The following is a 16,367-nucleotide window of genomic DNA, read 5'->3' as shown; positions in this document are numbered from 1 at the left end:
CTAACTTCTCTAAAAGACGACTACTAACGTAGTAGATTTACTCGTTACGTTTACATGTGAGGCAAGCCCCCTTTAAGCACAAGACTCCAGTTTACACTTGATTCATGTGTATTGAGTATCAGAATTATATGCAGATAGGGATTTATCCATGTAAACATGCAGGTATAAATGCACACATTCAAACATTTAAATCCGATCACCCGATCACATTTTAGAAGCATGTTATCTAAGTGTATATAGATCTGTCTTGCTCCAAGAGATGTGACGGCTGAAACCCCTCCTGATATATTACAGTAAAATTCGGCACTTCGAATGATTTAAAATGGCAGCTGATTTTTGGCCTAAAGAACATGTGGTAAAACACAAGAATTGGTGGTTGAACGGAATGAACTGGTTTGCATATTGTGTCCCATAAACCAATGAGGCTGCAATAACAGGTATAAAAATGGTAGAAAGCTTATCAGGGTACAATCCAGATACAAAACGTATGAAACCAGCAGGATCTCTTGTACAAGCAGCTGCATCTGATCACTGGAGTTGGAGGAATCAGAGCGCAGTCAAATTATGGTAAATGCAACATTTACAGACATCCCACCCTGCAAAAACTCACTTCAGGGACGTAGCCCCTCCAGGAAACCCCCCCATCTCACCCAATCACCCTGCTGGTGTGTTTAGTATTTTCTTCTTTTTAGGACACTACAGTGTTACTGAGCTACACTTGTACACTGATCTGAGAAAGGTCGACTGTAAAGCACGGCCACGGATAAATCTGATTGGTCTAGTTGGCAGAAAGAGAGACCAATCAGGACACACTCTCTGTCACTTTCTCGCTACATCTCATTACTTATTCTCTCAATCTCTCCAGAGTCCATCTACTATTAGAAATTCTCTCGTCTCTCCCTCTCTTGTTTGCTCGCTCGCTCGCTCGCTCGCTCTAAAAAATATATTTCTGAGATATTGTATAGAATTTACGAGTGCCATGGCGCCACTGTCAACATGCGGAAGACTCCCAGCAGCTTCTGGGAGAGGTGGGATGTCTGCGTTTACATGCGGGATGTCCTACTTTTGGAAAGGAAGACTCACTGTTATCAATTTGTGATAATGGAAGTCACTAGCTATGTTTCCATCCTAGTTGCAAATTTCACTTGCGAAAAATTGGAATATCGCATTAAAACCTTTGTGAAAAAAGCAACATTTCCATCTCATGTGTTCAAGAGAACAGAATCATCACTTTCAGAGAAACTCTGAATTTTTTACGTTACGGCATTTTTACGTTTCTGAGCCAATTTTCCCATCACATGATTTATTGAGGCAAAGTTACATTACTTTTCTGATGCGCATTGAGGAAATTATTTGATAAAAATGTGCTTCCAAAGTAGTTTATGTTCAAGTCTTATTATCAGATAAAAAAATGTAGCCGCCTCAATTTTGGTGATTTTATTCGCATCTGGTGTTTCCACCCGGATTTTATTATTTTTTTTAATGTGATGTTCACATAAAAATGTGTGTATGAAAACATGTCTACTGATTTAACATTTTATCAGGTCACCTTACCATATAAGTGACATTCTTGGTATTGGATTACTGTCTGTAGTCTATTTCTTGCTCTTAACAGTGCATCAGCCATTTTCTATCCGGTCCATCAGTGGAAAGGGAATAAATAAAGAGGATTAAAACACTTCGGGATGTGCTGTTATTAACAAATAATCCACTCTGTGGTGGAAACAATAATGTTTTTTGTTTGTTTGTTTATTATTTTCCTATAACAGCATATCCGGGACTGTTTTATCCCTCTTATACCACAGCAGATTGCTAACTACTAAACAATCTGAAGCAATTAAAGAATGAAATTTACTTTTTATCCACTTATTATCACATTTAATGTTTTGGATGTCCGTGAAACAAGTTACTGACCGTTATAACTGATGTTATAGCAGCTATAAACTTTTGAAGTAAAAAAAAAATTGGAAAACTTTTTTTTTTTTTTCCTTTCGACTCCTTCCGTAAATGTTGCATAAATGTCTGCATACACCATTTTTACAGGTTTTTCTCTGTAATATAACAATACAACATGTTTGTAATCTGTTTGTGGAGCGTCTGCCTTTAAAAAAAATGCACAAAATGTCCGTCAAGTGTCCGCCCCGTGAATGATTTTGAGATGATTTTGGAATCTTGACTGTAGTATTTTGTGTAACTTAAATTTTATTCTAAGTTTGGATTTGTTGATTGTGTCATACACAAGGTTGGTCCCATAGACTATTTTTTGGATTTGTATTGTGCCTTATTTCTTTGTTTATTTAATAAATGTAACTGTAAATCAAATTGAATCATGATTTAAGACCTCAATTAGCAAATTCCTTTTATTCCCCGTTTTAGGACATCATAGAGACAGCGTAATCTGTCTCATGCCAATCCCCTCTCACTCTCTCGCTCTCCCTCCCTCTCTCTCTCTCCTCCTTTGTCCTATTCCTTTTTCCCCCATCTCAAGTCCCCGCCTCCAGGCGTGCTCTGATTGGACACTAAGTCTCTCTCCAGGTCTTCCATTGGCCCTGGTGCAGTTGAAAAACCTCTGTTTTCACTCAGTGGGGCTTTAAGCAGTGTTGAGCAGTTAGGAGGAGAAAAGAGAAAGGGAGGGAGGTAGTGAATGACAATGCAGGGAGAGAGGGAGGGAGGGAGAGAGAGAGAGAGGGAGCAAGCAAGGGGACAGAGAGAAAGGAGGGGCATTGACATTCATTCAGCCTAAGGAGTGGGAAAGTAAATAGCCCTCTCGGAGGCCCAGGAAGCCAGAGGGAGATGTGTTTCAAATGCGCCGGGTTTCATAGCAGGAAATCCATGCAAGCTTGTCGGGGTTGAATTGTCTATCAGGAGGCACTGAAGCTTTTCCTCTGGAGGTCTGAGCAGTGATAAGAAGGTAAGGGTGCTGATTTATTGTCCTGCTACTTTCCCACTCATACAGGCGATCTCTCGAATCTATCTCTCCAAAAAGAGGACCATGAAAAAAGTGGTGGAAATATAGAAACAGAAAAGTTTGTATTCTGTGTAACATCCCTGATTTGTACATATACACACCTGTTAGAAGAAAGATCCAAGCACGTGATGCCGTCTTGCACGTCTACTTGTGCATATTGATGATAACTGGGTATCATTTTTAAATTACTTTAGGAGAGTGGTACTTGTCTTCGTAACTGCTAAAATGTAAATGATGGCAAGAACAATCTTCCACAGCATTTAACGTAACTATACGCAGATAAAAACTATGATGACATTTATTTTATTTTATTTGTGTATGAATTCCAATGCAAAATATAACCAGGACATGAGCACTAACACTTTACCAACTGACAAGATCCATCAAACAGGTGGTACACATCCACACGCTGATCATGCAGGGATGAATTGCTGTAGGAAGATGAGACAACTAAACCAGGATTTAAATGTTTTTGAGCATGGAAGTTCATCAGTGGACTAGTTTTTACATAATTACTAAAAGTTCCAGGTGATGAGTAAGACAGAACTGGCCATTTCCTACAGGTTTCCTGTAGATATTTGAAGGAGATACATTTAACAAGATAAATTATTACCCGAATTAATAGTTTTACTTAAAGTAAATAAATACACCTAATGAATTAATGTTTAATCAAACCAGGACTGAAAATAATTCCACATGAATTTAGCATGAATTAAATTACAGCGTATTACAAAAAAAGATTAATTAAACCATCAGTTTGTGCAGATTGTTGCAGAAAATCTGATTGGTCAGAAGGTTTTGAATAGTTTTCTGTAACTGTCGGCTATGATGGTAGTTCCAGCTTCAAGGCAAATCACAGGTTTATATTAATGTACTCCTTATAATACGTTATCGTTTCTATAGCAATGGATCATTTATATGGATGTGCATGATCGATGCTTCACATAATCTAGGACTGATAATAAACATTAAAATGTCATTGGTTAACAAAGAAAAATGTATAAGTTGTGTGTAAGGAGATGTTTATTTAACATTAATGGAAGGAGTCTCCAGTGAGAGTAATTTGTAATGGTTTTCCACCACAGGAAAGTCTTACAATTTGTGGTTTCCTTAGAACAGTTTTTTCATTTTAGCTCATTAACTTCAGGAAACAGAAAAAAAGAGACTTGTTCAAAGACATTAAAAAATAAAAATAAAAATAATAATAAAAAAAACTATATATATACATACACACACATGCATGGACTGGGGAAGGAGGGGCGTGAAGTCAGATTGAAGCATGAAGTCAGGTGTTGTTAGTGTATTGATTGAGGGTGCAGCTAGTTGTAGGAGGCTTTCATGTGTTAATAAGAAACCAGAAGGATTTTTTTTAGATGTTTTTTATGAAGGCGACTAATGTATTTGTCTTAAAATGTATTGCTCAAGTAACTGATGCACATTTTTTGTGGGGTTGCACATGACAGCATTTAAAACGATGACTCTTTGTTGCTATTGTTCGACAATTACTCATATTTTATAATGGAACATAAGTCATCTATCTGTGAGCATCTTTTCACTCCAGCTGGGTCAGTCCCTGCAGGATTTTGTGATCCCAGAAATGAACGCAAAATCAAGCAAACACCGCAATATTCAGAGGAGCTTACAGTTTTTCAAAATTAGCGTAGATTTTCCACAGATTCAGGCCGAGACGCGTCACGTGACGTCATCACGCTGCACGTTCAACTAAAGCCCTCTTTGATTTGCGTGTGTCGAACATGAGTACGGCTAAAAGGTTTCATTTAAACAAAACAATCACTCACTGTGAAAGAGCGTGTGAAGCAATTTTGTGCGATTGCGATTTCGCCAATTCATGTAGTTTTCCATGAAAAAAAGCACAAAAAATTATTTTTGAAAAAAAAAACTGCAGCAAAATGAAGCTTTTTTGGACGCAACAAACACAAAAAAACTCGGTACGAAACCCCGTACGGACTTCAGTATGTCGAGATGTCCGACATCCTGTGACGCAAAATATTTCCAAAGTATTCTAACGGTTTCACTCATTAACACAATTCAGCATACCAAAAACTGTAATATTGTCCTGTATGGATATCATGCCATGAATTTTTCATAGCATCCCACTCTTCAACATCACAGCCTCACATTGTTTATGCGTCAGTGTACATGAGGGCACTGTGCCACCCCTAATCTGGATCTTGGCTCGCTCCGCTGCTTTTCCCCTTTCACCGAGTTTCCTCAGTATCCCCACGAATCAGAGCTTCAACAAACCCAATGTTCTGCCTGTTTCCCTCTGCTTAAAATCCCTGTGTCATTAGCAGTCCATGCATGTGTGAGGCAGAGTTCCACCAGCAGGCTTTTCTCTGATCATAGTAACACAACGTTTAAATAATGCTTAAAGTTTACTTCATGTTATTTTGAGAATTCTGTTCAAACACACAGCGTCAATCATCACTCAGTACTAATGTCAAACACCTGATACGTGGAGTGACTCAGGTTATCGGTGTATTTGAACTCTTTTCATACACGCTCCATCTCTGACTTGAGCGTGTGTCACTCTTGGATGACAGGCAGACTTTCAACTTGAGTGAACACAGTTTGAGTGAACACTTCTGGAGAAATATGTCATTGAGATGCTTCATGTGTCTGACACAATTTTACACAGCAGCGTGAGATGTGTCTGTCACTCAGCAGCGTGGAACAGGAGACGTATCTGAGGATTATGTGTCCAACAGAAAAGATAGACAGACAGACAGACAGACAGACAGAATGACAGACAGATAGATATATAGATAGATAAAGACAAAAGAAAGACAGATAGACAGACAGAATGACATAGATAGATAGATAGATAAACAAAGACAGGTAGACAGATTATTTATATATATATATATATATATATATATACATATATATATATATATATATAGAGATATATATATAGAGATATATAGATATAAATAATCTATATATCTCTATATATATATATAATAGATATATATATATATAGATAGACAGATATGCTTACAGACAGATAGACAACGAGAAATAGATAGACATACATATAGACAGACAGCTCGATAGACAGACAGTGAGTAATCAATTCTGTAACACTTTGTGAGGCCATATATACATATGATAATGAATGCTGCCTTCAATTCTTCTTCTTTTTCTTCTTCTTCCTTTTATTTTGCACCACTAATATTATAATACTAGTTATAATAATAATAATAATAATAATAATAATAATAACAATAATAATAATAATAATAATATTAACTACAACTATTACTATTGTTGTTCTATAAATAAATGAATAAATGAGTATTGTAATTTGTGTTTGCAGCTGTATCAATTCTGAAAAAAATCTATAGGTGGGTTCACTTTTGCAGAGTAACGTACCTGTATTTAATTTCCCAGTGTTACATTTCACTGTTACTGTTACTGCATGCTATGACTTTTCCATACAGTTCCACCCCAGACTCTATACATGCTCTTTCCATGCAGACTCTATACATGCTTTGTGTGTTAGCTTGTTGCTAAAATAATAGTCAAGAATACTTGAGAGGACGAGCTCAATAGCTTCTTTTGAAACATGTTTGTAAAGGTGATCCTTTTATCGGGATTATTCTAAAAGCAGCTGATGTGTTCAGTGCTTTGTGTTTCTTCCAGGTGCTTCTTCTGAAAGAGTTTTATATAATTACATAAAAGTATGCAATGGAAACTCTGGTAGAGGTTATTATCTGTAGGTCCAAGAGCAGAACAAGAACTACTATAGAAGTATGAAAAGCTCGATAAAACATGACTGGGCATGCTGTTAATAATATAGTATAATTAAAACTTGAACAAATGTTATTTTCTTATAGAAGCATGAAAGTGTTTTATTTCTCTTATAACAATTTACCAATGATTTAAATTTTGAATTTATTAAAGAACGATTTATTGTACTTTTTAACTGTTTATAGTTACCTTTAATGTTGTGGAACCCAACAAACCTGTTATATGCAGTTATCACATACATTATAGCAGCTATAAGCAGTCGTTAACTCACCAGCCTCACTTTTTTTTCTCTGTTGAAGTCAATAAGACAAAAAAAAGAAACATACAGTAAGACAACCTCCTCTGTCCTGAAAACTTTCAAATGCTGGAACACATCCAGCTTTACCTCTGACCGTTATAAAACCCTGACACTGGAGACTCCTTCCATTAAAGTTCAGTAAACATGTCCTTACAGAAAACTAAACATGAACAGGGAGACATGTTTTAAAAAGATGTTTATGTGGCACATCTGCTGTACAAGTCCCTGTGTATGTTGTTACTATCGAAACAACACTGTAATACAACTAGCTTCTGACCAATCAGAATCAATGTAATTAATTCTATATTGCAGACCTTATAAACATCAAGGTGTGTAACACAAACAGTCGCTTGCTGACTCGGATTATCTCTGAACTGGGGAGGTGTCCGAGGTAGTGTCTCTGTCAGCGCTGAGACAGCACCATTCTTGGGAGACTGACTCATCTGTGTGTGTGTGTGTGTGTGTGTGTGTGTGTGTGTGTGTGTGTGTGCGCGCGTGTGTGCGCGTGATGGTTCATAATCTCGGCCCACACTTTACCTTCACGGTTTACATAACGGTCAACCTTCTGTTAAGATCCACAAAACTTCATAATCTTTCATACTTTACACACTATGCATTTTATGTTTATTTTAAAAATATCACACCACCACACATTTCTAATGAATCATGAACATTAGAGGCCTTAGGGTTATGGACTGTGCAAATAAAATAGGAACCTATTAAAGCCAAGTGTTTTAATAATATGTTTTAAACCCAGTGAAGAATCATAGTGGGGAATATAATCCATGAGATACTATGACTTCATAACAAAATAAAAACAAGTGTGAAATAAAAAAATAAATAGTGAGGTCCAGGAAAATTGACATTTGTTTTCTCTTGGGACAAAATGATGAACTAACAGCAGCAATAACAACAACAACAACAACAATAATACATTTGTGTTAGACATTTGTGATTTAGGTTAAAGTAACAAAATTTTACAATTATTATGCACAAATAATGCAGAAAGCTTTTAATTCTTTAATTCCCTCAACAGCGTTTTAATCCTCTCAGTTTTATGATTTGTCACAAAAAAATCAAATAAACAAGAACAACAACAAAAACCCAAAACCCAACCAATCAAACAACAACAAAAAAAGCAATTTCATACTCAGAAACCATAGGGGGTGCAAACTTTTGATGCTCTTCATTCCATCAGCTGTGTGTTTATCATGCAGAAGGGGCCCTTGTTGCTCTTCAAATGGAATGCAGCTCTTTATGATTAGCATAAAGTCCAAGCAGCCCCCCTGAGAGGAACGCCAAGATCTCACAAAGCTATTACTGTGTAGTGTAACACAATCAATAACCCGTCCACTGCCTCATAAAGCTGCTGTGCAGATACTTGCTGCTAATGTTCTCCATGTATTACAGGCCTGACTTCCTGAGCGACAATGTCTGATTAATTCTCAATCTTTTATTTATGCAGGCGTATTATATTATTACAGATCTCCTCCGAATCGTCGTTCCTTCTGCACTGGACTCACTCAGGTCAATATTTTCTGAAATATTTTCTCCCGGAAATATGTAGCTCATACAGTTATATCCAGCTCTAAACCTGAATCGACATTTCAAAAAGTTTTGATCCATCCGTTTAATTTTACCCACGTCTTGATATCAGCACATCACCCACTGCACGACGCTGACCTTCTGACCTGTGAGCTAATCAACAGTCGAGTGTTTTCACCACTGACGAAAGCTGAAAAGATGCTTTTGTGAGTCAGTTCCACGGTTTTCTGTCACAATCGTGTCATTGTGTGTTGTTGTGCACGCGGTGGGTTGATCCAAGTGACTGCTGAAGTTTAGTGGTGTTTGGGGGGGAAAAAATTATTCAAATTAGCTACTGAATCTGTGTATAGCAGGCCCAAAGGCCCAGTGCATCATGGGATGGAGCTCAGAACCCACTGGACATGGTGTACTCTTGAAATTTGATATTGAAATTTGTATCTTTCTGATGCCAATAAATGTAATACATTTGAAAAACAAAACTACTGGCAAACAAATATACAAACAAGCAAGCAAACTAAATTGGATAAAAAAAACAAGCAAACTAACATATAAACAAACAAACCGCAAGCATGAGGCAAATTGAAACACATCACAAAAACAATATCGTTGTTTGTTTATATCATTTATTATTCTAAATCTAAAAATTTTTTGAAGCTGTGAAATAAATATATATAAAAAAACAAGCAAACAAGGAAAACACACAAACCAACCGGCAAATAAACAAATAGCAACAGAAATAAATATACCAGTCATGCAACAAAATAAACTAAAAATACATTTTTTGTTGCAATAGATATAGTTTTATCAATTCATTATTCTTAATCTTTAAATTTTTTAAAAACTATTTAGTGTTTACTCTTTCACCACCCAATGTTTGTTTCTTGTATCTTGATGCTTTTAATTGAAATTTGTATCTTTCTGATGTCAATAAAAGTAATGTAACTAAAAACAATACTACCTAGGTAAAGTGTACAGTATAAATGAACAAACAAACTACAAAACAACACTCAAAACAAACGAAAACACACTACAACAAAAATATCATTTGTTTGCAGTACAACTGTCAAGTTGATCAATTCATTATTTTTTAGTCTCAAAGAAAGAAGCAGTTTTTCTTGTAAGTCTTATTATTTTTCTCTCACAAGTTCAATAGCTCCCATCTGAAATCTACTTCTTTAATATCATAATATTGAAACATTTTACAGTGATGCTGTATCATATAAAATAATAACAGTGAATAAGGAACCTTTCTGGCATTACATTCGGCACCCTTCATCGTATGTTAGCTGTTGGAGAAACAGTTCTCTCTGTTGTTTTTCAAACTACCATCAAACCCTCATCTGGTGAACAGAATTATGGGATTTGTTTCTCTGAGAAAGATGTCTGAAACTATCTTCAATTAAAGGAATCTTACAGGACAGCTGACTTTTATATTGCCTTCTGAATGGAAAGTTTTATAGACCGACACCGACAGGATATAACACCGACAGGATATTAAAAAGTCTACACACCCCTGTTAAAATGGCAAGTTTTTATGAAGTAAAATATGAAACTAAGATAAATCATGACAGATCTTTTCCCACCTTGAATGTGTAATTGCAAAATATACAAATAAAGTGGAAAAAAACAATCCAAAACTTTTAGGGACAAAAATAAAAATATATGGACACCCCTAAACTAATACCATTTCACTGACTGTGGAAACTTCACACTGGACTTCAAGCTACTTGGATTCTGTTCCTCTCTACTCTTCCTCCAGACTCTGGGACCTTGATTTCCAAATGAAATTCAACATTTACTTTCATCTTCCCCATGATTGTGGTCGTGTGTGCTGAAACAGACTGAGAGGTTAAACTGTCAGGAAAATCCTTGCAGGTGTTTTGAGTTAATTCACTCTTCTCATGTCGACATTTCTGTATTATAAATTCTTTACTTGAATATTTTGAGATACTGGAGTTTTGATTTCCATGAGCCGTAAGCCGTAATCACCCAGATTAAAACAAAAAAAGGCTTGAAATATTTCCCTTTATGTGTAGTGAATCTAGAATATATGAAAGTTCCAATTTTTGAATTAAATTATGGGGAAAAAAACAACTTCCACTATATTAATTTTTTTTTTAGATGTATATGTGCAAATCAGATAAATGCAACAAAAAAAGATAGAAAATACATCAGTATTTGGCAAAATTCTCTTAGTGTGTTTACAGTAATATGATAACCACAAAGCTCAGAGTTTACAAAAAAAAAGACACGTCAGAGTCAGTTTCTGATTTCATGGAAACCAAAGCAGTTTTTACACAACACTTTGCACATACGAGGATAAATACAGCAGGTAGTACTGAGAAAGAACTTTGACTCCTTTACCTAATCAGACTACCCCCCCCCCTCCCCCCATCAATTAAATCTATCTCCAATCAATTTCCTTTATTCCGGAGGAATTTCCTTTATCTGATATGCTGCTACATTACCTTGCGTGACATGAAAGTGTATGTAGAAAACATTTCTTAAGGTTCAAGTTAAAAATATGTAAAAGTAAAGATTTCATAAGCAGTTTCACACTTCCTGATTCTGAGTCCTAGACTGTAATGTCCTCATTTATAAGAAGCAGAATGTATAAACTCCTGTGAAACCTCCTCCATTCAGAAGCCCAGGAGTCATTATCTCAGCTCTCGGGGGACGGTGAGAAAAGAAGCACCGCAGCCAAGAATGTTCCGGCAAAGGAAATAGTTGTGAGCTAATCAAAATGTAAAGCAGATGCTGTCAGGGAGTTTCCTCAGACATTTCCTCATGCAGATGTTGTCACTGAAACCTTGTATGACTCTCAGACTCCTTCCACAGGCGTCGGTACGACAGGGATGATAATACGAGGAGGTTTACATGAACCATATGAGAAAATGTGATAATATTTTACATGGAAATATGTCTCTGGACTAAATCTAATTATGGAGACATATTATGGAATATTGGAATATATCTTAACAATGAATTAGTTTGTTTTTCCTTTTAATCTAAAACACACATATAGGTACCCTTTAGAAGCTTGGGCATCCCCCTTGATAAAGGTATTATCAGTGGTGGTCATAGACAGCTGGGGAGATACAGAGGGTGATAGATTCACAACATAATTTATATGAGAAGTTTTTAAAAGTCAAGTTTTATTTGTTTTGTACGTAGCTAAATGATAAACGGTAGCAGTGTATGTGAGGATTAAGTTATCAGACCTCTTCTTATGACTTCATTCATGAAATCTAACCAAATCTAATCACATGACTCACATTACTCCAGTGACCATTTAATCTAACAAACAAGGAGGGAAAAGTCAAGTTCAAGAAACCAAATCAGTGATTAATGTAGAACGAGATTGCTATTTATCTAGCCTGACAATTTAACTAGCTTTTTTTAAAAAAAAAATCTGATCTAACAGTGAATGGTTTTCACAAAAAAAAAAAAAAAGGTTTTTAATATGGAGACTTGTGTAGCCAGGGGGATCCAGGGGCACAAGGGATTGACCACTTAGTATTTGGCGGCGGCGGTGTGGTTGGGGGTCAATTTCGAAAAAATGCCAATCTGCCTACATCGCATGTCTTTGGACTGGAGGAGGAAATGGAGGTTTGGCAAGAATTCAGCATGTCATGTTTGGAGAAAGAAGGGTGCTGCATGTGATCCCAAGAACAATACAGCCACAGTGAAGCATGGTGGTGGCAGCATCATGATCTGGGGCTGCTTTGCAACAGAGTACTAATGTTGGTAACGTGGTGTCTGGATACTTTTGCTCTATGAATTGTGTTTTTAATCATAACTTTGTTTATCCTGAACACATACTATTTTGTGCCTATTTCTAAGTATAAAGGCAAAAAACATAGAAATGTAAATTTGAAGTGGATACAGTGTATGCACTGGATGTATATTTTAAAACAAAAGTGTCTGAATACTTATTTCCCTTCACTGCACATGCAATACTCTAATGACAACCTAGGTATAATAATAATAAATAAAAAAAGACTGGATTTGGGGGGGGTCATGTCAACATTAAAACGGACTAAACTGGTCTTTATTTCAGTTGACACCTATTGGAATAGACCTTTTGTAAATGGTGTTATGTAGCTTTATGAACACTGCTCTCTTCACTTTCTTCTTCCAGGACCTATGAGCACACCTCCTCAGCAGCCGAGGGGCGTTACAGAGGATGACGAAGAACAGAAAGAAGGTCAAAAAGAAACGCTGAAAGATGGAGATATGCCGCAGAAAGACAGCACCGTTTCTCCACTTACTAAAACGTCTTCTTTGAGGAAAGACTATGAGCTTCAGGAGGATGCTGGAAAGACGAGAACTGGGAGAGGTGGTACAGATGGAATTGTGGAAAGATCAGAATTAACGAGGACGTTTTTGGAGGCAGCGCCCTCTGGTGAATCTCACAAGCACAGGCAATGTCAGTTCGACGAAGGTAAAATGTTCCTGTGAGAAGAGAAATGTTTTCTAATAGCATCTTAAAGTTAAAGATAACCTTGTAGAAAGAGAGAGACAGAGTTGATTGTGATGTGGTACCATTTAAAAAAAAAAAAAAAAAAAATCAATGCAAGATATAATTAATGGAAAAATGCACATTTTGTATGATAGCTAATCATCATATAAGGTTCTCGACAGCCAATTTTAGTGAATCCATACCTTAGTTAAACTATTTATAACTAAAATAAACCTCAGTTAAAGTTGCGTTGAACACTTTAAAAGCAAAGGTGGATATAAATGCAATTTGTTATTCTTTGAAATTTATATTCACTCTTTCTTAACAATGCAGTATATGTTTTTCATTTATTTATCCCCCCCCAGATATTCCATCCTCTAGAAGCCCAAATCAGTAAGTAGTCTGATTCCTACTCCTTTTCATTTAAACCTTCACCTAATTTTGCACGTTTTCTATCTTCTCATTTAACCCGTCATCCTCTGCTCATTCTTTAATACCGAATACTGAGTTAAACCACGCCTTTAATTTGTAATCAAATAGTTTTTGAGATTCGATTTTAAACCATGTTTTATTACATTTACATTTATGGTATTTTGGCAGACGCCCTTATCCACAGCGACTTACATGTATCTCATTTATACAACTGAGCAATTGAGGGTTAAGGGCCTTGCTCAAGGGCCCAACGTTGGTAGCTTGGCAGTGCTGGGGCTTGAACTCCTGACATTCTGATCTGTAACCCAAAGCCTTTAACCACTGAGCCACCACTGCACCATTATATCTATTACACCTAATTTATTAACTTTTATTTATTTATTTATTTATTTTGATTTTTAATCACTTTTTACTGCTAGGGTTTATCATTTGTCACTGCATAGTTTATCCTTCAATGAGAACGATCCTGCCGACTGAACTTGATTACCAAGTGACCTTATCACAAATTAAGGTCACTTGGAAAATGCCATAAAATATAAGATATATATATTTATAAATAAATAACATATTCCTGTCCAAGGAAAACAAACTCCATTTCTGGACATCGATTCTAATTCATTGTGGGGTCTAAAGCTATGAAATAAGATCTGCATCTTTAATTACAGAATCCTGAAGATTGTCATTATTCTTTTATTAAAGAATGACACATCGTATCAATCCTATTAAAGACTGACACATCGTATTTCTTATTTGTTTAAAGTTACATTTACTGTTCATCCACAAAACAAGTTCATTCTTGTTATCGCTTACAGTGTGGTCCATAAGTATTTGGACAGCGACACGATTAACGTATTTCTGCCTCGCTACGCCACCACAACGGATTTGAAATGAAGCAATCCAGATATGATTTGAAGCGTAGACTTTCAGCTTGAATTCAAGGGGGTTGACAAAAATATTGCATTAACCGTTTAGGAATTACAGCCATTTCCAGTTACAGCTATTTTTTTTACACAGTAGACAAACAAGCTTGTCATGTTACCTAGAAAAATTCCCGAAGACATTCCTGTATCAGAAAACTTTGAGTGCTACAAAGCGCTCACACTGGAGACAAACTTCACCATATAGACTAAGGTTACTAAGGTTTTTTAATTGGTGCATCTGACATCTGACTGTACATGACCTCGTTAGTGGCTACTACAGAAACGATAATGTATTAGAACGATTGCATTGGTATAAACATGTGATTTGCCTCATAGACGAAATGACTGTCAGAACTGCTGTTATAGGAAATGAATCCACACCGTCTAACCAATCAGATTTGAGAATTATAGTGTTGGAATTTAGTGGCTGTAGACCTGCATCATTGTAAAACGTTCGAATTTCTGTTGCGAAGATGCCCTGTTTTAATGCAAGTTTACGTTATCGGATTATACGATCGATCGTTATTAATTATTATTGTAATTATTGTCATGCTGAGTTCAGTGAATATCGCGATGCAACACTATTATACTGTAAAAAAACAAAAACAAAGCTGCAATATTTTACAGACAGGTGAAAACTGATGAAATTAAAAAATCTTTTGAGAAACAATCGATTGAAACACAATGGAAGAACCACTGTATTTATTTGACGAAAACCTAATTCTTAAAGATACTGTATACTTTACACTACAATAAAGTGTTGAGAGCTGTCAGGTTTAATGGAGTGAAAACCTGCAGCCATTTTGAGCCATTTCCTTATACTGTTATATCACAGCAGTAACAGTATTTTAAGATCCATGGCAACATTGTAACATGAAGTGTTTGTGGTTATTCTGAACACTCGCAGGTCAGTGTTCGGGTTCAGCATGGATATTTTTTGATGAAAAGGACACAGTGTTAAACCGGCACTGCCGTTCCTGTGGGTTTTCCTGCCCTGTCCTGTCTTGTCCTGAGAGCCAGAGACTAAAACGAGCTCCTCTTCAGTTCCGGCTACCCCGCTGTTTTTGCTGAGTGCATGTTTTCCACCATCGACATGTCAATACAGTGCCACAGCCTGGAGCTATCAATAGCATTTTCCACTCGATAATGTGGGTGTCAGCATTTGCGGCGATTGCAGTGCTGTCAGGGAGGTCAAACCCAGGTCTGCGTCTATTACACAGAGCCAAAATTAGAGGGTTTGTACAGTATGAGTGCACAAATGTGTCATTTAGGTGTCATCGATGTGCTTTTATGAAGTCCACTCATACAGTTTGTGGAAATAAGTGAAAAGTGATACATTAATACAGGGCTTCCCAACTGGGCGTCCATGGTGGCTTTGAAGGGGGTTCATGAACCTATGATAGAAATGTCAATGACATTACAACCATTAATATGAAATGAATTACTCATGGGTCAAGGCATGAGATAACAGTTCTTACCAGAGGCTTAAACAAATGGAAATTCCGTCTGTTTTGGGGGTGCCCGTGTTCGGCAGTGAAGTTAGTTGTGATGTCACACTCCACAGTAACGTAGTTAATGGATCACATGTAAGTAAACACTCAGGGCTTTGCAGTATTTCTTTTTTAAAATTATTATTTTTTTATCTAGCCTACTAGGTTTCAATGTTCTACCTCTCCCCTTTCAAATTCCCCTGCTCACCAGCAGCTAAACACAGTCACGATACTCTACACACAGAAACCCAATAGTGTCCTGACTAATCTTCTAACAGACATGCAGCGATAAAATAACTCATTTGTTTATACTGATCGAACATATCTGATACATCCGTGTAAATTCCACCAGAGGAACGGAACGCCAGCTTACTGCTGGAAAGGGTTAGACATAAATTACAGTGTTCAGCTAGCCGAATCGTTCTTCGTGAGTAGAAGCATCTTTAATTTTAGAACTCCTTAAAAGCACTTGGACAGA

At 36.6% G+C, this 16,367-nt stretch overlaps 1 protein-coding gene across 2 annotated transcripts in view; it reads left to right on the top strand.

The window, feature by feature from the left end:
- Positions 1 to 2,640: 2,640 nt before the first annotated feature.
- arhgef10la (Rho guanine nucleotide exchange factor (GEF) 10-like a) overlaps positions 2,641 to 16,367 on the top strand; it is a 147,246-nt gene continuing 133,519 nt past the window's right edge. For both annotated transcript variants that reach the window (XM_053653400.1, XM_053653399.1), the window contains exons 1-3: positions 2,641 to 2,911; positions 12,727 to 13,029; positions 13,413 to 13,440. In XM_053653400.1, the coding sequence (XP_053509375.1) occupies positions 12,732 to 13,029; positions 13,413 to 13,440 (326 nt within the window). In that variant the 5' untranslated portion in view covers positions 2,641 to 2,911; positions 12,727 to 12,731. The remainder of the gene's footprint in view (positions 2,912 to 12,726; positions 13,030 to 13,412; positions 13,441 to 16,367) is intronic.

This window comes from Ictalurus furcatus, chromosome 21 (assembly GCF_023375685.1).
Source record: "Ictalurus furcatus strain D&B chromosome 21, Billie_1.0, whole genome shotgun sequence".
NCBI classification, from domain to species: Eukaryota; Metazoa; Chordata; class Actinopteri; order Siluriformes; family Ictaluridae; genus Ictalurus; species Ictalurus furcatus.
Note: the sequence above shows the minus strand (reverse complement) of the source record. Positions and strands in the feature narration are given on the sequence as shown.